The following is a 24,390-nucleotide window of genomic DNA, read 5'->3' as shown; positions in this document are numbered from 1 at the left end:
CTGTAACACAGAATATATTTTATTCTTCATAAAGCATATGATCCCTAGAATAATCCTTTTATAGAGGGAAGCTTTGCTGGGTTATTTTTATAACTGAACTAGAAAGCAACCAAGTGACTACACCAGTGTTGGTCAGAGTCTGGTATATTTAGCAAAACAAAATCTTCGTTCCTATTGTACAGCAGCCTTCCATATTGTGATGACATTCTTTCATCACTAAAAGGAAAATATTTGAGTGGCTGCGAATTTCTAAAGTTAAACCAGTAACTGTAAAAAAGGAATCCATTGTGTGATGAAAAGTACAAAAAAATATTTTCTTAAGCTTAAAGACTACCATTTTCTTCAATACACCTTGCTCCTCTCCCTGAACCATTACTGTTTCCACTAATTTTAACACGCAGCAGAAGGGTATCACAGCAGGATTTTGTAAACAACAAATAAAAGTATTAGATACATTATGAATCATTAGTATGAGAAATAAAAAAGAGCAGCACAGGTGTGGAGTTCTTTGAGTTTTTTGTTCTGTCATTTGGGAAAAAGTATTTTTTGTATGATTCATAATAAACTTTGAAGTTTGATAGCAGAATTTGAAACCATCATAAAAAACCTACATAAAACCAATTCATCTGGCTACAGGCACATTTCTTACTATAATAAAGCAGTGAAGTTTAATTTTGAAAGTACATGAACCTTTCCCCTGCTTTCTTATTTCGCATAGATTTCACAATGATGATCTCCACAGATGCAAGTTGGGGTAATAAAAAAATGGCAGAAGTAACTAAAATTCAAATAAAAATACTTCATCCTAAGAGCACCAACACTAAATAATCACGGAGATGAAGAAAAATTATCATGGCATTCATTTTCCTTTTCCAGAAGTACTTCTTCAAATACATCTTGACATCACTAAGATATAAATGTAATACTAGATACAAACCATGTAGCTTGGAGCTAATGATAATAGAAGACACAATGTTAATGTCAGAACTCAACATCTGGTCCCTGGATACCTTCCTACAGTACATAAAGTACAGAAACTGGAGATCATCTTTGACTATTTCTCATTTTGCTACAATTATCTATGCAAAGGAAGGTGAAGTTTGAGCAAGAAATACACATTCTTCACATAACTGGCAACTTCTTATGTTTGAGAAAAGTGAATCTGAAGAGATTCTTTAATTCTAGCCGATGCTCTGAAGACTGCTCAGACTCCCATACATCCCAACCTGTATTCTACATAAAGAGCTACTGAGCTATGCAACACTGGCACAATTTTCAGCTAAATCTGAAATCCAAATTTGAAGCCTAATACTCAGATGCATGGATTTCTGATATTCCCTGGATGAAGAACAAAAAATACCTGATAATTTTTGCAGTTTGTTGCCACAGGAAGTTGTAGAGAGAGGTAACATTTAGCAGTTTATGGATCAAGATGTCCCTGATTTTGTTTAGTTTTAAAAAGATGCTAGACAGATTCAGGGACTGTATCAATGGAAAGAAACATATCCAACGGCTGTCAATGCTAAGGAACTACAAAGGAAATTGACTACAGATGGGAAAACCACATGACACTTGCCACCTTCTTTTGCCAGCTTTGGAAACAGATGCTGGATCAAAAGTTTTCTTTGTCAGAGATTTCCAGTAAGTAGCCTTAGATTTCATTGGACTTATAACCTCCACCTCTCATTTCTGACTGTCCATCTTATTTTGGCAATTGCTGTGCCAGAAACTTAATTTATAAATCTGTGGTTTAAAAGATCTCCCAGCTACCCTTCTACTAGAGCCCTCACCGAAGGACTTAATTTCAAGATTTTACTTTGGCTTGCAATAAGTTGGGGCTAGGCCAGCTTTCACATATTTGCTCCTAGTTGAAGGTACTGCTCCTTTTAAACCTTCCACGCTTAACAAGAATCAAAAGTATTTTGTGTTTTAAAAGTGTTACGAATTTTGACTTAAATTTTATAATCTCATTCTAGTGCAGAATAACATGAAACACAAACTTTTTTCTACGTGATGAATGCTATTTCTTTGTAATGTTGTTTCTTCAAGTAAAATCTCTGTCAGGTACTTTTAAGATGCATACAACACAATGTCCTTGCAACCATTTACCATATTTAACGGAACACAAGCCCTTATGTAACACTGATGTCTCCATAAATTCGTATGAGTAACTTCATTAAGTTTTTTCAACTTTCTTGCATCAACTGACATTCAATTCCTTATGCTCACTTCACAGGTCTATACTGCCCTTTCCAATAGCCTACGCTATTTAAATGTCCAAAAGCACTAGCTTAAAAATCCCAGAGATTATTATTGCCTGTCATTTTCAGTAAAGCTTATCAATTAGGAAAGAGTTGTAATACAGTGCTTAGTAGACTTACAACCAGGTTGGTTATTAATGGGGACAGGTAGCCTGAAAAAGGAAAGGAACAGGAAGAAACCTGGAAAGAAGAAGAAATGAAAAGGCATTATCTGCTCTGACAGATTCAGAGATAATTGATTATCCTAATAACCTCACTCACTTCTGAAAGTGTTCCATACAACATGTTAAATGCAGGTATCGATAAAGGAGCTAAGGGTCGGAAGTTCCCATTATAGTCAATACCATCAACGGAGCCTGGATTTTGATGTCCCGCTCCTAATGTGTCTCTCTGAGTAGAGCTGAATCTCTCTCTGTTATACTAATACACCCAGTGTTAATGCAGTGTACTATTATTCAAAGACGGAGTTTGGGATTGTACAGTGGCTGAAGCCCCTGTACAAAACACTATACGCTGTTTCAAAGTGCATGAGCCTGAACAGTAAGTATTTAGTTAAATATATATGTATTTAAATGAAAATATTCTTTCAATTCATCACCTGTGCGAGAACTTCAGCATTCTCTTTTAAACCCTCATCATAAAATACCGCTTGAAAATCCTCTTAGATCAATATGGTAAGAATCTAATTAAATCAACTTACTGAACTGTATCCATAAACAGTGGTTTTAATTCTGTCAACTTAGTATCACTAATGCCATCCATAAATTTTGTAATGTTTACAAAGAAACCATGAAAAAGTCACAGTTTCGCTACATAATAAGTTATGCTCTCTTGTGTGACTTTAATGGGCTCAGTTAGGATAACAGCAGCCAGCCAATTTAAACTTTTCAGGCTTCATTTTGTCAGCAACTGTGATCCAAGGGGTCATTCATAAAATTATGACCCTTTTTCTTCTATGGGGTTTATGAGACAGGGAGGAAGGAAGGAAAAAAAGAAAATAAAGAAGATATTGATGTAAATACAAGAACAGTAAGGAAGATCCCCAATATTATTTAATTAACTGCAAGTATAGCTCATTAACAGATGCTTTATCACAACAGGATGAAAATTTGAGTAACATTGAAGACCCTTGTTGGTCAGCTATTACAATCTTACAAAAGGAGGCTCCAAGATACGTACAGTGAAGAGTAAGAGATGTTACCCTGAAATTTAAGATATAACATTGAAAATATTTTTTCTGACCATAAGTCAATTGCATGTAAATAATCGTTAAATTGTATGGTGAAACAAATTCAAATAATTTCATTACTATTTGGTCACCTAGTTTAGGGACAGCAGTGGAAAATTCATATAGAAATACGGTTTTAGTCTAAATTAAAATCCATGGCATTTGGCCCGTCATTTAAAACAAAATGTCTAAGGGTAATTGATAAAAACTCATTTCTGGACGTCCTCATTTTTCTCCGTTGACTACAGAGAAATTCTGGTGAGTAGGCTTGATTTATGATATCTAACTATTAAAACAATAGAGATAATTGGAGTAAGTTTAACGCAGAAACCACCCTTGAGGCAACAAAGAAATCTAAATGGAGTTTCTTGAACAATGACACTCTTGTCCAAAATCAGCATCCTTAGGCATGACAAAATATAAATAAGAATAAAATAATAGTCTAGCGGCTTCATCCTTAAGGTTTCATTAGAGACTCTTCAAATTTAAAAAAAACAAGTCAAAAGATGCTATGAAGAGAGGAAATAGATTTGCTTGCTGGCCAGACTTTAACAGATGAACTAGTCTGTTGCAAGCACTGAAAAAGTAAAGTATTAATGTAACCTGTTTGTTTAAGGAAGTCTGCAATGATAAAATAAACCAAAACAAAATGAAACCAAATCAGAAGTAAAATGAAGATGCCACAACTCCTTGTCTAGAATCTCTACTGAATAGAGACTCCACCAAAATGCAGCGAGGATCAACAAAGACAGAACAATCTCACGAGGTGTTGATCATGTAACTTTGTTCTCCATCACAGGCCTGTTCTCAGCTTCCTTGTTTTCTGATATTTCTGTATGTGTTTATTGGGAAGTCAATCATGCCACTTTCAACCAGTCCTAAGATGTACACACTCAAATGGAGTGGGGGTTGAAAAGCAGTTCATTGTCCAGTAACACACCATCTGTGGCTTGGGAAGGACCTTGGATACAGAGGCAGTCTAAGCACCAAAAACCATTAACTGAAGACAAACCTAAATATGTGTTTCTTTAGCATCCCTCTATATAAATCTCATAATCACATTGGTTGCAGTGCTACAAATTCGCTTCAGCTTATTAGTACCCTCCTGAATATAACAATCCAAAGACAGCCAGAAAACAACTTTAGAAAGAGATCTCACTTTCCTGTAAATACACAAGTCAGAAAGATTTTTTTTTTAAATGGGTCCTAAATTGAAAAAAACTTCACATATATTTCCTATTCCTCACTAAGACACTGCATAATCCCCCTATCTGACTGGAAGCTTACCATTCTGTGGGGAGGACCTTCAGCTGCTGCACGCACACCCTATACAACCTGATGAACAGGGAATTTGTTTTCAAATACAACACTGTCATTCTAGGATCTAAAAATTTTATATACAACATAGACCATAAACACATCTATAAATCAACACATTAAAAGAGTATAAATACCATTTTTTAATCTTTGATTTTTATTTTTTTTTTAATAAACTGTAAAATAAATACATTTAACATTTTCCCTTTTACTGTTTTTTAAGTCTTCTGATTTTCTGAACTGGTTTAAAATATATATTGGATTTGGACCCTAAGGAGAAAAAGTTCAGAGTAATCTTCTGGGCTGCGGGTTGGAAGAGCAAGAAGGGGATTACAGTCTCTTTTCTCACAGGCAATATGAACCTCATACGCTCTAAGGAATTACAACAACAGAGATTCCAAATCCTTTCACAGCCTGGGTTCTCAGCAGCACCAACCATTGCTTTTGTTCCAAGTCACCCACAGAAAGGAGAAAATGGCTGACTTTCACAAAGAGCATACACATTTAAGAACTTTTGCAATGGGTGTGAGTGATACGCTGCAGTCATTCTGCTACTGCATGCCAACTGTTTCAAAGTATGAACTCTGTGTGTCCGTAATTAGTACCTCCCAAAGGGATTATGCAATCTGAAATTAGTCTATAAATATTACATATGCATAATAAGTGTTATTAAATTATTATGCAAGCCTCTTATTTGCCAGCATGTACATCATAGATACTTTTTTTTAATTATAATCTCACCAATTTACATTTGTTACTAATTCTGCTATTAGAGTTCACAAATTCCTAGTGTGGCTAATTTTCTTCCTAAGTTAAATATCATTTTGAATATCAGCTATTCAGACTAGTCCACATTTGTTCCCCTTTTGTACTTGGACCAAACTTCCGTAGAAATGTCCAAAATCAGTTTATTCTTAGAAAACACATAGGAGACCTATCAGGAATATATGAATACAGGAATCATAAACCTGCTCTCTTCTGTTCTGTTCAAAGTGTACGTGTAAAAAAAAAGTTATTCATGAGATAACATTAAAAATTGTACAACTTTTATCTTCATGAGGATGAAGCTGATGACAAAAGCAGTATTGTCGTGTTTTGTTTGTTCACTTTGTCAACTGCAAGTATGAGAGAGGCAAAGAGAAAAATAGCAGAGAATCTTTACTGAGCCCATTCCAGTATCAGTCACATTACTATTAATATATCCTAAAGCAGGAGTATAACTGGTAGATTAGAGATACCAAAATGGATTATTTCTAGCCTGAAGTAACGCTTTGTGCTAATAAGACCAAATGCTCTGTACATGTTGTCTGAACACCAGGGGCTGACAAGTTTGCTAGCCCTGCCGCTACCATCTAGGGAATGTACTTGTTGCTGAGATGTAATATCTCATGAGCTTTAGCAAACAGAATACAGCTGCACACAGGAACTGAAACAAGTCACACAGCAAAGCTAAATGTAGTTGCTAGCAGAATTTTCTAGAATAGCCCAGGAGGGCTTTTACAAATCAGGACATGAAGAGTCCCTTAAAATTTAAATTTCCCTTGGCAGTTAACTGCTGCTGCATTAGCAAATCTTGTGAACTGAAAAACCCTGCTGAGTTGCCTTGCATATAGTTATAACACTGCTGAAATCCTAAACACAACTGTTCGTGTCTTTGCAACTCCAAGTCTTTTCAAATGTGTCAATACATTCACATAACAGGCTAGAGAGATATAATATATTATACCTGATCACTAACCACAGGTAAAAGCTGATTGAAACATACATAAAAACAAACACACACGAAAAACCTGTTAAGTGTTACAAAGGAGAAAAGTGGAAACTATTTAGAATTAGACAGCTGGACTAACGGTGGCAGATTTTAGAAAAGTGGGAGACAACAGCTAAGCTGCAGAGCACAGTCCTCCAGTTTTAAGGTAACACAACACAGAATCAACTATCACACTGTCTAAATACTTACATAAACCTCAACCCACTTTATGCATTCACAAACTAATCTCTTCAACATCAGTAATGGCCACAGGATTACAAATGAGAATTTACCAGAAGAATTGCAAGGACAGCTACTCAAACTCTTATCAAAGGTGACCACTGAGATAATTCCTCAAAAAGAAGAGATGAAAGGGGAAATAAAGAGGAGGAAACATTCTGTATGAACATGCTCAGCTGTTTCAATTATCAAAACTAAGAAGCATATATTATTCAGATTATTCATATATTATTCAGATATTAAGATGCACTTCTTTTTTGCTAAATTTGGGTTCAGACATTCAGAAGTCCTTTGTTTTGCTTAATCGGGTTAAACAATGTCAGCTAACACATCTTCACAACATCATAAATTTCTCCCAGTAAAGATTCATCCTAACATCACACCTTCTCATCACTGTCAGTTTTAAGCAGTAGTACTGCAGTCCTGCTGATGCACAAAAAGCACTGTCTGACCACAGGAAAACATAAGGTTTCATGCAGTAAGGGTGACAAGTGTTAAGTCAACTTATTTAAAAAAATCTAGCTAACATTCAATATTACAGTCCAGATATCATGGGATAACGTAAAGATCAAACATTACCTTAGAAGGTCACAAGAGGCCCATGAAAGATTATTGTTCTTACAATTTCCTGGCTTTGCAAGGTATTTTAAACATATTACAATAAACATATGTCAACTGTACCAACAGTCCCCTTCAATTCTCAAAGGTGTGCATGCTGTTCCTATGAAGTGGTGGTTATATTGACCTACAACAATCTATATTCTTCACAAGTTTTACAAAGAAATCACAGCTCACAGTGAGGAAAATGTAGTTAACAACAGTCAGCATTTCACGTTCTATGGAAACTATTCCTACTTTAATCAGAGATCTGAAACCATCTCAACATAAGTTGTTTGGAACAATGAAGCTAAGTCTCTAATTCTGTCTCATGGATTCAGCTAAGTTATTATCAATTAAGGATACAGAATATAATTTATAATTAAGTTTTCTCCTTTCATGTTAAACAGATAAGCCTTTGAATTCAAGGCAAGTCCAAACTAATACAAATCTGCTGTAGAAAAAAATACTACTGTCAGTGTCCTATAGCACTGAGGAACACACTGTGCATGATCACGCATTTAAGTATCTTCCAACAGTATCTCTTTACTAAGGTCAAACTCAGTACCAGTTTAAAAATAGACTGTTCTGAGGGCGAAGGAGACCTTATGCAGACGCAAACATCACAGCAGGCCTTCTGGGTGTACAGGATGCTATTATCTTTTGCTTGCTGACAATATACCTCCCTTTATATGGCAAGACCACACTTCTCTCATTACAGTTGCCCTAGTTCTTGAAACATCAAAGTTATTGTTCTGAGAATGCCACTAATTTGTCCCTTAAAGCAAACATATAAACCAACACATAACACAAGAAATATGATAACTAGGTATCTCTTTTTTGCCTTAAGAGATACACTATTAATTACTGAAACCCTAAATGGCATTATGCTATGGATCTTGGTTTTAAGTGAACTATACTTTTAAGTTTTTACTTCTACCTTTTTCCCTAGTTCAAACTTCTGTTTACCTACTACTTTTTTACATTTCACAAAGGTAGCCATGAAAGAAGATACCTACACTACCAGGGAAAAATTGAGCTGAGTGGCTAGAGAGTAGCAGGCTAGATCATTCTGCTCCATATTGGCAGAGGAGACAGATCAAGTTCAAATCAATTTAAGTTCTATTTATGAAATAAAAAGATTCTTGTAGATTCTTCCTACATCAAGTCACTAAGTTACAGCCATGACACTAAAATTTGTCAGTAACTCCTCTTTCTGCTTTCAGTGTTCTATCACATTAAATTTTCTGCCTTCATTTTAGGTGTCTTTTATACTTTATTCCTGACACATTTCTCTGATTTACAGTCAAAATGTTGACCCTGTCCCTTATGAATGAATCTGGTCAGACTTAATTGAAAATTTAACAAGTGAGCAAACAATTACTTGTGTACTTTTCCAGGCTCCTCTTCTCACTTGGGAACTGCTCTCCACATACATTTACAAAGCAGTTCCCTTTACTATAGTATGTTAAACATGACCCAACGTTCAGCCATCTGCATGCCGACTGCCACCCACCCCACTGATTGTTTCACCATACACATCTGCCTGAATCTACTCATTGTTTCTCATTTAGAGAATTTACAATCTAGTTATAAAACCCAAATGCAATCTTACCATTCTCTGTACGTTCAGCTATTAACACAACAGGTTTTCAATGCATGACTGGGTTTTTTAGAAGCTGCTAGAAGACAAATACTACAATCACATCTACAGAATGAGAGGTTCTTAGAAACTCCACTTCTGTGCTACAGAACAAATTAAAAACATCATAACGCGTATTGTAACCACTAACTGGTAATGTTGAATTCTAACTATAAAGGATATAGCAATTATGTCTCATATCTTAAAAGTTCCATTGCTGAGATTCCATTTGATGTAGACAAACAGAATAATTCAGGTTGCAAGGGACTTCTGGGAGTCATCTACTTCATCTGCTGGCCAAAACAGACACAACTTCAAATGTAGATCAGGGTGCTCGGGCTTCTGCTAATCAGGTTTTAATACCTCCAGGGATGGAGGTTTCATAGTCTCTCTTGCTGTTCTAATTGTGCATTTTTTTTCCCCTTATATCTGGTCAGAATGCCCCTTGCTGCAATTGTGACCATTGTCTCTCATCCTTTTGCTGTGCACCTCTGAGATGAGTTTGACTCCATTTCTCTGTAGCTAATCAACAGATAGACAGTTGACAACAGCAGTAAGGTCCCCTCTCAGCTGAGCAAATATATATGCATGTATTTAAAGATAAATTTTGTTCAATTGCACTTTCCAGGAGCAGCTGATTGCACACAAAAAACGGATGTTACATTCATGAATACAGCCTAATATAATTTCCCTAGAAAATACAGTGATGATAAGGTTAATTATAATTTTAAACCTGATAATTTGCCATTCCCTTGTTTTGCCTTTGCTAACAGGCTGAAAAAACAGTAAACAAGGCCAAGACTCTGCTTATTACATGCAAAAATATTCATGTCTACAATATACTCAGCATAGGTCAAGACACATGTTTTTTCTTTCAACATCACCAATTAGATTGGGAATAAGTATTTTTGATGTGTAAGCAGAATTCACTTTGTCAGCATATGTATAGTTCATAGAAAGATTCCTAGAAGTAACATTCTGTAGTTAATATTTATGTTTGCTCATAATATAACTGACTAAACTGACTTAGGGGAAGTTATTACTAAAAGATATGAAGTCAGCTATGGCAGTATTTAAACCATAATTTGCCCAAGAACACACTGTATGAAATATCCAGTATAATAAAATATCACCTCAGTATTTCCCAGATTGTACACAAAATAAAAGCAGCCTAACAGCACAATGCGCTAAAATGTATTTAGATATCTTGTTGTGCAGTCAAAAAATACAGAACCTATTTCTATTTTCTATTTTTATTCTAAACCAATTGTTTAATAGCTCATGTCCAGGACTTTAAGGAAAAAAAAAAAAAAAAAAAATAATCAAGCTTCATTGCCTAAGAAAAATTACTGCATTCTAGATTTCAAGGATTGCTGAATCATATTACAACACCCTACATACATTTCTCTGGTAAAGCTTTCATACTATTGCAGACAACAGAAATTAGCATTGGAATACACTGATCTCCAGAGTTGTTCTACAAAAAAGACTTTTCATTACTCCCTCTCTTTCTAAGTATAGAACAACTTCTTCATAATAGAAGTTGATACAACATCTTTAGAGCCAAAATGTGTATTACTTTTCAATCATTCACAATTCAAGTAAAGCAATATGAAAGGTAAGATCTTAATCTAGCGAGAAGTTTATCTTAAACTGAATCTAGTATTTCATCAGTTCATCACTCTGAATTTCATGAGTTCAGTGGAACCTAAGTTTAAGTACTCTGATACATATCTTCCTTAGGAATCATAGTTGGTGCATTGGCTTCCTCACAGGTCCTTTACCTTCAAGGGAAGGAAATTACTTTACTTTCAGCACACTATCAGTTTATTTTCAGTTTAACAATCCTCTAAAGCTTCAAGCTATCTGTTCAGCAGATTGAGTACACATTCAAAAATTATGGTCCATCTATATTTATCATAATCAAAAATACATATAACCATATGAATACGCATGACTTTTTCTACCCTATACCATCACAGATGTTCAGTCTGAATTTACTTAAGAAGAAGGTGTCTAATCTGAATACCCTATAGAGAATGAGCATTGGAATTCCCCATTAGTTGCTGAAACAATCGTATTTCCTGCCTCTTGAGCAATGAGATTGTGTAGACCATTTCACTGACTTGTAAAGCCTTTCCTAGCTCTAGGTACCTACAAGCAAAGCCAGTCATAAATAACCAGTAATTACTTCTCAGCAGTTGGAAATGTACTGAGAAAAAATATTTCAAATATTCCCCTATTAGAGTTGTCAAATTTTCTTAAGGTTAAAGACAAAAAAAATTGGGAAAAATATACTGTTACCTTTCTTTACATACATCACAGCAGGCATTTATATCACCAGATTGTGCTGAAAGGAAAGCAAGTTCCTAGCATCTAAATTATAAATATTTCAAAAGGTAAAAGTGACATTTTTCTAAACCAAGGCAGGTTTCAAGCTCCTTTTGCTCAACATGACCTTCGCAGGGCAGTCAGCCATCACACCGTAAGGCAAAGAGTTACAGGATCACAGACAGCTTTCCAGCCAATCAAATCATGGCTGTAATTTCTGCAATATTTCAAGCAGCTGTGCACTTAGGCCCAGGATCTCCAACATACTATGATTGCCCATCATCAAGAACAGTAGAAAAAACTATTCTATGCTGTTCCCTTTTCTATTGAATAGAGGCAAGTAAAAGTTATTTCATTTGATGGAATACATTTTTCCCCCCCTTCTTGTCCTCATATGCCTGATAACTAAAAAGTGAACTAAAAATAAATTAATCAAATGAATGAATAAATAAATAAATTTTGTTTTGAGATTGAAAATTACGATTAACAGTCCTCCTTCAGCAGAACATAGGTCCTCTTTATGGATTAATTAGCTGCCAACACCTTATGTGATCATCTTACCATTTAAAGTTCATCACAGAACCAGTTTTTCTCTCATCTTTCTGGTTTTCCAAAGAATCAGACATTTATATATATGGACAAACCTTCAAATGTAACTTCTTTTTATTATTCACATCCTTCTCTGGCTGAGCTGCAACATAACCATAACTCACAATTATGCCAGTGTAAATACAAATGGGCCAGGAAGAAAAATACTTAAAACAAGGAGTACTGATCAGTAGATGATCCTGTATAAAACAGCTTTAATCTTGATACTATTGAATTGGTACTGAGGTTGGTAAGATCACAATTTCCCTCTACTTTCACTAGACTATTTCTTCGTGAAATTTTATGGTACTTATCTCAGCAGTAAATTCAACCAAATATCACAGACTGTGCATCTGATTTTAATTATTTTTCTCAAGTCCCCCAATGCTGCATTTTAAATGAAAAGCAAAGGCTATAAGCAGCAAAAAAATCCCAGAAACAAAACCAACAGCAAAAGATGCAGTAATAGTGATTTATAGTTTTTCCAAGTTGTACCCTTCAGCCACTATAAGAGCAATACCTCAGATGAGAACTGATGGAATTATCTTATGAATAGTCATTAAGATTAAACTATGTTCTAACTAATAGGAATTCACATTTTAACAGAATTTCTGACAACTACACTGATGTCCATAAATTTATTCAAGAGGTGCTAACTAGAATGAAAATCCTGATTCAGGTAATGGTCTTCTGTTATTAGATCTCAACATTTGCTTTTAGAGCCAAAATTACTGATCTTATAGCAAGGTTCCAGATCCACTTATATCCTATCAAGTACCTGATGCAGATTTAATAATTTTATCTGACATACGTTGCTGTACAGAACAACAATTTTTTCTTTTTTAATTACCAATTGGCCACATGTTAGCTTAATGTATGTAAGCTTAATGTTCGCTTTTGTCCGCTCAGATTAACTTGGTAATCAATGAAATGTTTTTTAGTAAACTTGCAATGTAGTATTCTAATGGATACTCTAATAAATATTCAACAAGCAACAATTTGTTTCTTAATTTAATAGCAAGCCTGATAAAATAAAAATCTACTACAATATGATATTCTCACTGCGACCACTTATAACAATACAGTACTCTTCCTGATCAACTAACAAATGGCCTAGGCCACCTAACTGATTTCCACACCATTAATTTTTTAGAAAAGAAAATATATTTATTTTTAATTCTCCAAACTGCAATTTGACCACTGAAGAATCTGTAAACCATACCATTCATATATGTTACTTTTTTGCCTAAAGATTCTAGCCAGACTCACTCCAGCAATGATTCTTGCAATCAAATCTTGTAAACTTCCTACTCATATCCATAGACTTTAAATTAAATAACCATAACTTTAACTACGACAACTTCTTTCCTCCAAAACTGCTCAGTTTCCACAGTATTACAGTAATTGCCTACTTAAACCCATCCTGAGCACTTCATAATAAAACCGGGGATCATATACAGTATCTGAAAACTTTCTTTAAAAAATGGATTTTACTTACTTCATAAATACAAGATGCAAGTCTTTCTTTCATCAACAGTATTAACACACTCATATATAGCATGATATCTACTCTAAGACTAGATTGTAACACAGATAACAAAAGTAGAAATACATATTTGATTTTTATCAGGGTTTTTTTTCCCAGCTAAAAGAACAGAATAGGAAAAGATTTTCTGAGGTCACTGAGGCACAGAAAGTAAAGTGATTATTTAGCTTCTATGTCAGCACAACCTCTTTTGCAGTGTCCTACCTGCCAGAAGACAGATGACTTGGTACAGGGACCTCAGTACAAACAAAAATAGAGTAGAAATTGGAAAACTTAAGAAGGTCAGGCAGAGGTATTCGTAAAATGTTGTACAGTACTTTAGTAAAGAAGCTTTCTTAAAAATAATGCAAGAACCATTAAATATCTATTCATGTAACATCTATCAGAATTTAGTAGGAAGTCTTTTTGTAATTACAAGTACTGATTCCAATTCAAGGCAGTTCCTTCAATGAGTACTTTCTTACTGATTTTTATTTTACTAGGCTAGTCTTATTAATGAAATTCCAATTAGTGACGTTTTATGAATAGTATGTATTCACTTTGCACCGTTTGTGAATTCTTTTGTTTCCATCAACTGAAGAGGATGGCATTTCTTCAAAATTGGGATTATTGAGATTTGTGTGAATAGGCTGAAACTTGCTGAACCATCACGTAAGATCATCACCGCAACTATCTTTTCCAATTCTCATTTCTGAACAGATGTCAGTGAGGGATATAGCAGCAGAGACAACCTCACACGCAGTACCTTGATTCTTACTCCAAAGTGTTGATTTGCAGTGGATTTTTCAGAGCTCAAACACATATAACCTTACACAAAAATACTCTGCAGTGACCAAAAGTAAGGGAGTTTGCTGCATGGCCTGAACATAGTCTTACAGTCAGAGGAAGCAGTGACAAAAGCTACTTAATAGCCTTCATCAGGACAGGAGATAGGAAGTAAGCTTTTTTTTTTAAATGTCAAGGAATTTTCCATGTAAAAAGTTGGGTTCATACTTAAAGCGATTATGCTTTTATATAAGAACTCTCAAGAAGCTGACAAAATATACAACATTTATTTCCTTATTATTATAGCTGACCTTTAAAAATACGTTTTTAAATATACTGCCCATTTTCATTTAGCTGTTATAGTTCAAAACGTTAGAAGCATGTTACCATTCAGAATGTACAGAACAAACACTGGCTCTTAATCCTTCTCCATATTACATTAGCATAGCTATTTTTATTTAACCCATAAACACATGTTCTAAATTAGAAATGGTGGGACATCTGGCAACCTACCCAGCAATTAGGTTCCTGCTCTCAGTCACACCTTGGAGAAGGTGTTCTCTCTATTACAGAAGTAACATAACCTCCAAAGGCTAAAATTAGTATCTGTGAATATTTACAACCCTGAAATTTCATCATTCAAAATCTAACAACCATATTCATACTGCAGTCATTAACTCCTTTGTTAAAAACGTATTAGCCAAATAAAGAACAAGACAATGTCCAAACTTTTATTTATCTAAAAGAACTTTTTAAATGTCTGAATTAATACTGTTGCGTCTTCTTTTCAAAAACTTACTTAAATTTTGCCATATAGATAAAATACCCGTTCTGCATACACATGCTGATTTTGCAATCTTCTACATGTTGCAACAACTTTTTTCTACATTAAGACAGGAATTTTGGAATAAAAAGAGGCCAAGATTTTACATTCAGGATATATGGTTTTCAGCAGAAACAAGCAAAATGAATTCTAGAGCTCACTCTTTGGCAACAGCTTTTTACAACACCACCTGCATTTGTACACAGTAGAAACCAAATTACATATAGGTAAATTGGCAAAAATGTCCATTAATACGTAATAGAAGAGCACTATCTCCATTAGTACCAGGAAGTGCAGTGGCAGCATATATTCCCAAGGACCTGCATAAGCTGTACAGCCCACATTATGATGCACACTGCTACAGCTACAATGCTGTCGACGTTCAAACTGTACAGAGTAAAACCAGCTGGGAGAAGCCTGCTCATCCTATAACTCATTCTGCAATATCTGATCGAGTTCTACATAACTGCTGGGATCTACCTGAGCAGAACTCTCATAAAACAAAATTCCTGTTTCACCACTGAAGTTATTGAAAGATCAAGGTCCACCCGGCAAAAATATGCATTCATTTATCTTTTAAAGATGACCTCATGTGACACATGACTATGTTCTCTCTTTGAAGATCAATAAATGCATTTCCAAAACAAAGAAAATAACACACTTTTTTTTGCATCTGTTTAAGAGATGCAAAGGTAGTATTCTGGAACATGTAATAATGGAAATTATTTAATTTCTTGAAAAAATACTCCTGTTTTTATTTTTAATTTATTAAGTTCCAGTAATATAGCAGTATCTAAATTAAGCAGTCAAGCAAGTGAGCAAATTAAGGATGATGTTAATTTATTTTAAGTCTGAATCAGCTTAAAATTGTGAGTTCAAAAGTTCTAACATGTAACATTGAGCTCTCTTAATTCTGGTATCAACAAGGATGAATTCAAGCTAAAAGGAAAAACGTTAACTTAAAACATCTTCTAAAAAGCTGAAGTGATTTAACTATTTGTAAAACACTAAACTACAAGTAAACAAATCATTCTTTGCTACCAACTTATTCTCTCTATTGGTTTTATCTGACTCCAATTTTATACTTTTGAGGACTAATACCATTCTAAATATTATGTCTAAAACCAGGTATATGCACATGTGTGCACACACAGTGGCTAATTTCAGAGCTGTGGTTCTGATGCAAAGTTACATCTACATCAGATGCAGAGACAGGGATGACAGAGACACATGACACATGTTTCCATAAACATGCAGTCTTCATTTAATACCTTAACCAGGCATAAACACCAAGTGCTTGGGGACAGGGTGCTCATTTGTAATCAAAGTCAGCAAGTACAAAAATACATATGTTCATCAAGAACTAGAATGGATGAGAGAAGAAAAACTTTTGGATCTGTAAGCAGTATCAAAGCATAATCACAGGCTGACTGATCTTCTCTTGGGGCGTTCAGGGCCACCTAGACTAACTCATCTCTTTGCTCCAAGGTTTGGCTGTTGGCCATCTACTTACACTGGACTTTGCCAGCTGGGATCTCAACAATCCTTTTTAAGAGTTGTGATAGAAACAGCACCCATCCAGAATGACAGAATTTCTGATGGTATGAAGAAAGCAAAGAGCTTGGATGGCCCTGGTCAAGCTGCCATGAAGGAGTATTTTACCTCAGCTTTTCCTCTGCAAAATACCACCGTCCCACAACCTCGTAGCTATTTTCTATTATGACTTGGCAAAGAGGAGACAGTGGATAAATGTTAAGCAGCCAAGTAGGATATGGAAGAAGGTTTACATATCCATCTGCCTATCTCAGTCACACCAACACTTTCTCATCTGAATTTCTGACAGGAACAGAAAAAGCAGCAGCTGATGGGAGACTAGCCTTCCCTGTTCATGCCTTGCCTAAATCAGCCAAATCCTCTGAGGACCACCGAGTAAAATTCATGCATATACATAGGATATCTAGTCACTAGTGAATTACAGAAATCATAGGTAAACAATCAAAATTAAAAGGATAAAAATATTAATCCGTTTACACAATAAAAGCCTCATGTACCAAAAGTTAAGTCTCAAACAACTCACGTGGGTACAAAATCACATCCAGATACTATATCCTGCAAGTCTTTACAACACAATTAAAAACTTCACATTACAATAAGCTAGTAGGCCAAAGCTGCTTCTAACAAACCCGTATCATTAAGTACTTAAAAGTTGTTACTGAAATATAAAACATCCTTCAATATTTTCATATCAAAACTATTCCATAGATTATTTTTACATTGTTTAACTTCCTTTGTACCGTCCTTAAAGTGCTTTTTGAATTCTCTAGTCTGATTTTTCACTGTACTTCCCCAAAGATTAAAAACCTCAGTACAGTGCATAAATACAATGTGACTTCTTCCATGTGGGTGTACATAAGCTCCACCAATAATAGACGAAATTTTCAAAACATACAAAAAACCCACAGCATCTAAAATATTAGTTATCATGCCCAAACATAAAGCAAAGTGAAAGCAATCAAGGCAGATGGCTCAGATGGTACCACAAACCTTCAAGAAGTATAGTAAGAATGAAACTATGCATTCTGTTTTCTGATCAGACAACATGCTCATCTTCTGTTCAATCTATTAATTACTAATCAGTTACATTCACTGTTTTAAACAATCACCAGAGCATGACTTGGGCAGAGGGATGCACACACAGGCAGAATCAAATTTTAAAAGCAGTCATTAAGTGACCTGAAACTGGAGTCCTTTTGCAACATTAGGTGTTGCAAACATGAATAAATTCATATTTGTAGCTAGACCATTTACAGAAAATCTTACATGCCAGACAATAAGACAGACCATAAAATAAGTTTTTTAAGTTTCTAACAAAAGAAGACTACACGAGTTTGCTTTAAGAGCTGGTAGTGAAAATTGTCATACAAATTACCACTACAATGAAGAGGTAGGCAAAAAAATGGGACAATTAGAAGAGATATATGACAAAAAGGAAGCCTGATAATACAGCTTCCAAAGACAGTTCTGTTAAAATCTACATATTGTGCATTTCACTTACAAAACTAAAACCTTAGGCTTAAACTATCCAAGCATGTAGTATGAGTATGTATTATATCATTGTGTCAGTTATGCACACTTTGACATTCCATTTCTATATTACATTAAGGCTGAAAAGAGTTTCTGTCCTCTGTTAGTCTTGAATATTTTCAACAGCAAAACACTGCCACCTTTTGGCTTGATACATAGACCTCCCCATTATAATCGTAAAACTGTTTTGGTTTTTTGCTACATTTGTCCTTTATGGAAACGATTGAATTCTTGTGATCTTATTTAAAATTTTATTCAGTAACCAGATTTCTCCAGGAAAAAAAACGAAGTTAGTATTAATTGGTAAAGAAACACTATTTTTCTCACAAATACGAATGCATAGCCGAACAATTTAAAAAGTATACTCCATTAAGCCACATAATGTTTTCTCTATTTTCTCTTTTTATTTCACAGCTCTTTTTTCTTCACAGTTTTGGTACACATATATACTGTATCACATAAGATTTTACACTGCATTCCTTTCAAGCAAAAACTTGGTAATGCATTCTTTGAACATCTCAGTTTTGAAAACTGATTACAGGAATAACAATAATGCATTATTAAAAAATGTATGTTCCTTGTTTATATATATACTTACAGTATTCTAGATTAAATATTAAATACTGATGGTTCAACAGTTATACAAGTATGTACTGAAATGTATGCAAAATTACTTACACCAATGAGACAATGTCCCCACGTTGTACATCATAATTTCGAATGCTCCAGTGGTTTAAGAGCACTATATCAGATGCTTGTCTTCCCCCAGGATTCAAAGAAGGCTGAGAGAGGGGGAAAAAAAAACAGCTTTAGATCTACATTTCCTTTATGAATCTTCCACCTAACTCTAATTCCATCAACAGTGAAATCCATTAAAATAAAAAAAAAAAAAAGTACTCACTTACTATAAAAGTACCAAGAATCTGTTGCATTCTGGGAAATATATTTCTTTATTAAATGCTACGTTAAATGTCGTTAATTTATGGTAACCTGCAGTTCACATCTTTCAACGCACTACTGCATGCAAATCAAATTACACAGGAAACATACTTATGACAAGCCTGATGAAAAGAAGTGATTGCCTTTACTGCATATCATTTAATATTAAAAACAAAGGAGAACCAAGAACACTAATTTCCAGAAAAAGCAAACTTTCTGCAGGCATCTCACTGCTTATACAAGCATAATGCACTAAAAATGAAATACATACTTGTAACAATACCAATCTCAGCACTCTTTGCAAAGGGAAAAAACAAACCCTACACCTACAGCACATACTGACACTGCCAGTACGTGTGGGCCTTCCATAACAGGATACAAAGAAGCATGAACTCTGACAGAACCCTACAGTGAAATGAGACTGTTCACTAACCTCAACATTAAGAAAAACAAGTAAATAATTAGTACAGAATATTACGAGGTACATAGAAACATACACAACTATTTTGTGTGATGTGGTACAAAACCAGGGTACCTGGTTAATGCTGGCTCCAAGGAGGGAAGTAGCCCATCACAGTACTGTCTTCATTGTTTTTTGCAGGTGTTATTTCAATACAAATACTCCTCTTATTAGACAGAACGAGTAACCCAGACTAAAGTCTTTTGATAGCTTATTTCTCAATAAGCTTTTTCAGACTCTTCAAATACAATTACGGTATCTCCAAGTTGGCCAGCAGATGACCTCTAATTTAGACTCTAGAGTTAGGTGACATATGTAATAAAGCAGAGAACTGAGACTAGGCAGCCCCTCATTTATCGGTATGATAGCTGCAATATTTGCTAAAATTAGGTTTTTTGTAGAAGATGTTTTCAGTGTTCACCTTACAGTATAACTTGGCCCTCCACATGTACCACCACACATTCACCTCTGAGATTCCCCTCCCCAGACTGATTTTACCTTTGATGAGCAAACCAATCCCGGTATAGGACTGAAATTAACGGTTCTCAACACAAGTAATTAGACAGTATTAAATTTCATTGTATTTTTATTCAGCAAAACTACGCTCCCAAACCAGGATGGATACTCAGTATTTAACTTTAAAAGCTATTTAGAAGTGCTGATTTCTCTTTACTACAGTTTCCTCAATCATCTTTTCTTTGCTAGCCAGATCAGTTGATAAAGACCTTTTTCAAATGGGACTTGTGAAAAAATGGCTTTTTAATGTGCAAGAAAAAGTAATATGCTGGGGTCCTGAGTAAGTGTAATTCACATGAACAGTGCGGAATACGATAGTTCAAAAGAATAAATAGGGGTGGGGAGGGAAATAACACAATATGTTTAGATAAACAGCAAACAAGGCCAGTTACATTTTGAGCTGTGGAATTTAGGGCAAATTTTTAGTCAAGTAAGTCTGGGGATCAAAGCAGATCACATTAAAATCCACAGAAATACGGTCCAAGTCTAAGCTGTAAGTACATCAACACTCATCATTATTCTATTTACTAGAGTCTATGCATTGCAAGAGCCAGATAAATGAAAACTAGCAGCTAATGAGCAGATATTTGATAATTATTTTTTTACTCAGGATTTTCCAGAATCGTTTTCCACCTTCATAGCATCTTCCACCAAAGGATAGTATCTTTATGTACAAATTCTTTACATACAAATTCATAAACAATTCAGTGTCATACTTACTTTACCAAATGCAGGCACATACGGGCCAGAAGCTAAGAATGGTACTAGACATTAGGCAAAGAAGCAGATCTTACAAAATGGGAATCATACATATGGTATATTCTCACAAAGTAAACTGCTTGGTACTCAAAAGTTATCTACCTTGATGGGTTGAAAGAGGTGGTCAAAACAAATGGAAATTTTAAACCCATTGCTCTAAGACAGAATGTATTTCATAGCTGATACTTAGAAAAGATTTACATGAGTGTTCACAAACTTTTCCTCACAACTAAATCTGTATCAACTTCATCTTACAGAGAAATACACCAGGTAGTTACAATATTGCCCTAGTTGCATTATCCCAGTTGACTCCTACTGTTTTCTGTATTTAAACAAAGGAAATACTTTAGAGTTTAAATACATTTAGATATTGCATAATCTTTTTAACTTAAAGCACTCTAAATGTAATACCATATTGCTTGCTATTTTTAACAATACATTGCTTATGTGGTTTTGACATACAGAGTGGATATCCAACTCATTACACATTAGAATTATGTTTGAGAGAAATATGACAATGTAGAATAATTTTTTTCTTTCCCACAAAACAGCCTGACATATTCAAAATGCACAGACAAAAATACTATTTTTGTAGAAGAAATGTAAGGAAAACTAGAAGGAGACAATTTTTATTTTACATCAACAATTACATTTTTCCATTTAAAAAAAAATCATCTAAATCCTTCGGCAAGTCTTTCTCTAACATAAATAATGTATATTGTGGTTCCAACAACAAAAAGTATAGAAAGAATTTAATGCAATGTGTTCAGAGACAACTTATTCCCCATGACATTTTTACTAGTAGTAAGGTCTCAGGTCTAGCAAAACAAAAATACAGCTTCTGAAAAAGTAGTCAACAAATAGGCTCACAAGGGCTCTTTATTTTTACAAGAAACAAAATAATACAGGGGCTTCTTCCTTCCTCTAGCTTGAAACATTGTAACTTGTTTGCCCAAGTTCTTGGCGTAATAGCCTGCTACAAATGAGAGACACAGGTCTTAATTTAGAACTGTGGTGCAGAAGTCATAAAACATTCACTCTTTCCAATTACTAACTGTGCTAAAAGCATGCAAATTAAGATCCCCAGCCATATGATGAAGCCTCACGGGACATGAGGTTCTGTAAGTAGGAGAGTAAAAGCATACTCTTTTACTATAAATAATTATTAACTTGATAGTTGTTACGCTGCTAGTGAATACCAGAAGGTCACAACTTATTTGCTTATAGCTTGGGAAACAGAAAGAATATTCACATGAGCTCACAGACTTAGGCACAGTAATCCTAATAATAAAGTTAAGAGAAACTGCCACAAAATAATTACAACTGCTATTATACATAATGGAATAGAACACTCGATAATGTTTGCTGCTGAAACAAGTGTGCTTCAGAGATCACTGGTCAGGCTACTTGCTATAATCCTTGCTATTGAACAGAACTTGCATATAAAGTTGCACATATGCTGTCATCTTCCATCTCACTTGAAAACAGTCCATTTGATTTAATGAATTTACAAATTTATATATCCATGGGGGGTTCCCTTTTCCACATCATTATGTATGAAGAGTTCGTAATACCAGACAAGCAATGAAAGTCAATAGAAAAAAACCATAAATTATCAAGATGCAAAAAAATGTCCATATGATAGCAAACATGTTAAAGTATACATCCAGCATTACAAGAGGAGTCACAAAAAAATCCACCACAGCCAATTAAGAAATCATATTACCAGTTATTTGTGTCACTTACATCCAATGTTGTAAACAGATTACAACTCACCTGAAACCCACTGTTAACAAAATGCTAGATGAGCACATCATTCTCTAAAATCCTAAGCAACAAAACACACCTCATGTGAGGATTCAAAAAACAGTAATTTTGGAAAGAAAAAAGAAGGTAATGAATCAATTAAAAAGATGTTAAAGTTATAAACTGCAATAGTTCACTGTTATTCCCTATAGGTTAGAGTCAATACTCATATACACTGAAGTCAGCACAAGTGAAAGAATTATGACAGGTGGCTGAAAGCACTGTAGGAACACAAAATCAGCTTGAGACAATGAAATGCATAAAGTCTGTCTTAATTGACTGGGAATAAATCAGAAAATTTGTATTTTCATTAGAACCTTTACGCAGCGTGCTTGCCAGAGTGTCAAAAAGTATTACCATCATCAGTAACTATGAAGCAGCAGTAAGGCTGGTCCAACACAAAAACAGAAAGGGGGGAGGGAGAGAGAATGCAACAGGGAGCAAGAGTAGGAGAGCAAGCACGACACAGAGAGATTTATTCCCTGCTTCTTGTCAGAACTTTTAATTTCAGGTTTGTGCTGGTTTTGGCTGGGATAGAGTTAATTTTCTTCATAGTAGCTAGTATGGGGCTATGTTTTGGATTTGTGCTGAAAACACTGTTGATAATACAGGGATGTTTTTGTTATTGCTGAGCAGTGCTTACACAGAGTCAAGGCCTTTGCAGAGAGTAGGCTGGGGGTGCACAAGAAGTTGGGAGGGGACACAGCCGGGACAGCTGACCCCAACTAACCAAAGGGATATTCCATACCGTAGGACGTCATGCTCAGCATATAAAGCTGGGGGAAGAAGAAGGAAGGGGGGGACATTCAGAGGGATGGTGTTTGTCTTCCCAAGTAATCATTACACATGATGGAGCCCTGCTTTCCTGGAGGTGGCTGAATACCTGCCTGCCGATGGGAAGTAGTGAATGAATTCCTGGTTTTGCTTTGCTTGCCTGCACGGCTTTTCCTTTACCTATTAAACTGTCTTTATCTCAACCCACGAGTTTTCTCACTTTTACTCTTCCGATTCTCTCCCCCATCCCACGGGGAGGGAGGGAGTGAGCGGCTGTGTGGTGCTTAGTTGCCAGCTGGGGTTAAACCACAACAAGGCTCAGCAGGAGCCACAATGATGAGTGCACAAAGCAAGTTAGATGTTTTAAAAGTCTATTACAAACAAATTCTTGGGAATCTTACCATGATATCTTCAAATTGAGACAATAAGGTATCATTGGAAGCATGCAATTGTTGGATATGCGAGTGCATGCTAACTGAACTTCACTCTCCCTCATACCCAGAGCTTTCAGATACATTCAACATAGATCACTCTCCAGAGACCACAGTAAATAGGCGAACTGCAACGGATGATCAGTACTCCTTCAAGCTACTCTACAAGAGATGGATATATTCCTTATAATTATGTCCCTGTCAGACTTACTTAGGTGCCTAATAAATCTTGGCAAGAAAATTAGTATCTTATTAAAAGCACTAAGAAGATTTTTTTGTAGTCTGAAAAACATCCATAGGCATAGAAGTTTGTTTTAAACTTCTACTTCAATGCTACAGTCCAGAATAAAACCAGAAGGAGAATTTGACAGACACTGAGATGCCAGTAAAATTAGAAATGTCAGCTTTCAAGCTATCCACACTTCAGTCAACAGAGGGACTGTTTAGTCAATGGACACATCAAGGGAAGAGCTTAGATTTTAATCACCCACTGAGTATACATTGCTTTCCCTAGCCACTAGAAAGACTGCATA

The 24,390-nt window shown here is 35.2% G+C and overlaps 1 protein-coding gene across 2 annotated transcripts in view; it reads right to left on the bottom strand.

Annotated features, from left to right (window-relative positions):
- The window catches only part of IMMP2L (inner mitochondrial membrane peptidase subunit 2), a 485,257-nt gene that overhangs the window by 444,676 nt on the left and 16,191 nt on the right, over positions 1 to 24,390 (bottom strand). For both annotated transcript variants that reach the window (XM_059816789.1, XM_059816790.1), the window contains exon 3: positions 18,851 to 18,954. In XM_059816789.1, the coding sequence (XP_059672772.1) occupies positions 18,851 to 18,954 (104 nt within the window). The remainder of the gene's footprint in view (positions 1 to 18,850; positions 18,955 to 24,390) is intronic.

Source organism: Gavia stellata, chromosome 4, assembly GCF_030936135.1.
Source record: "Gavia stellata isolate bGavSte3 chromosome 4, bGavSte3.hap2, whole genome shotgun sequence".
Lineage (NCBI taxonomy): Eukaryota > Metazoa > Chordata > Aves > Gaviiformes > Gaviidae > Gavia > Gavia stellata.
This window is presented reverse-complemented; position numbering and strand designations above follow the sequence as displayed.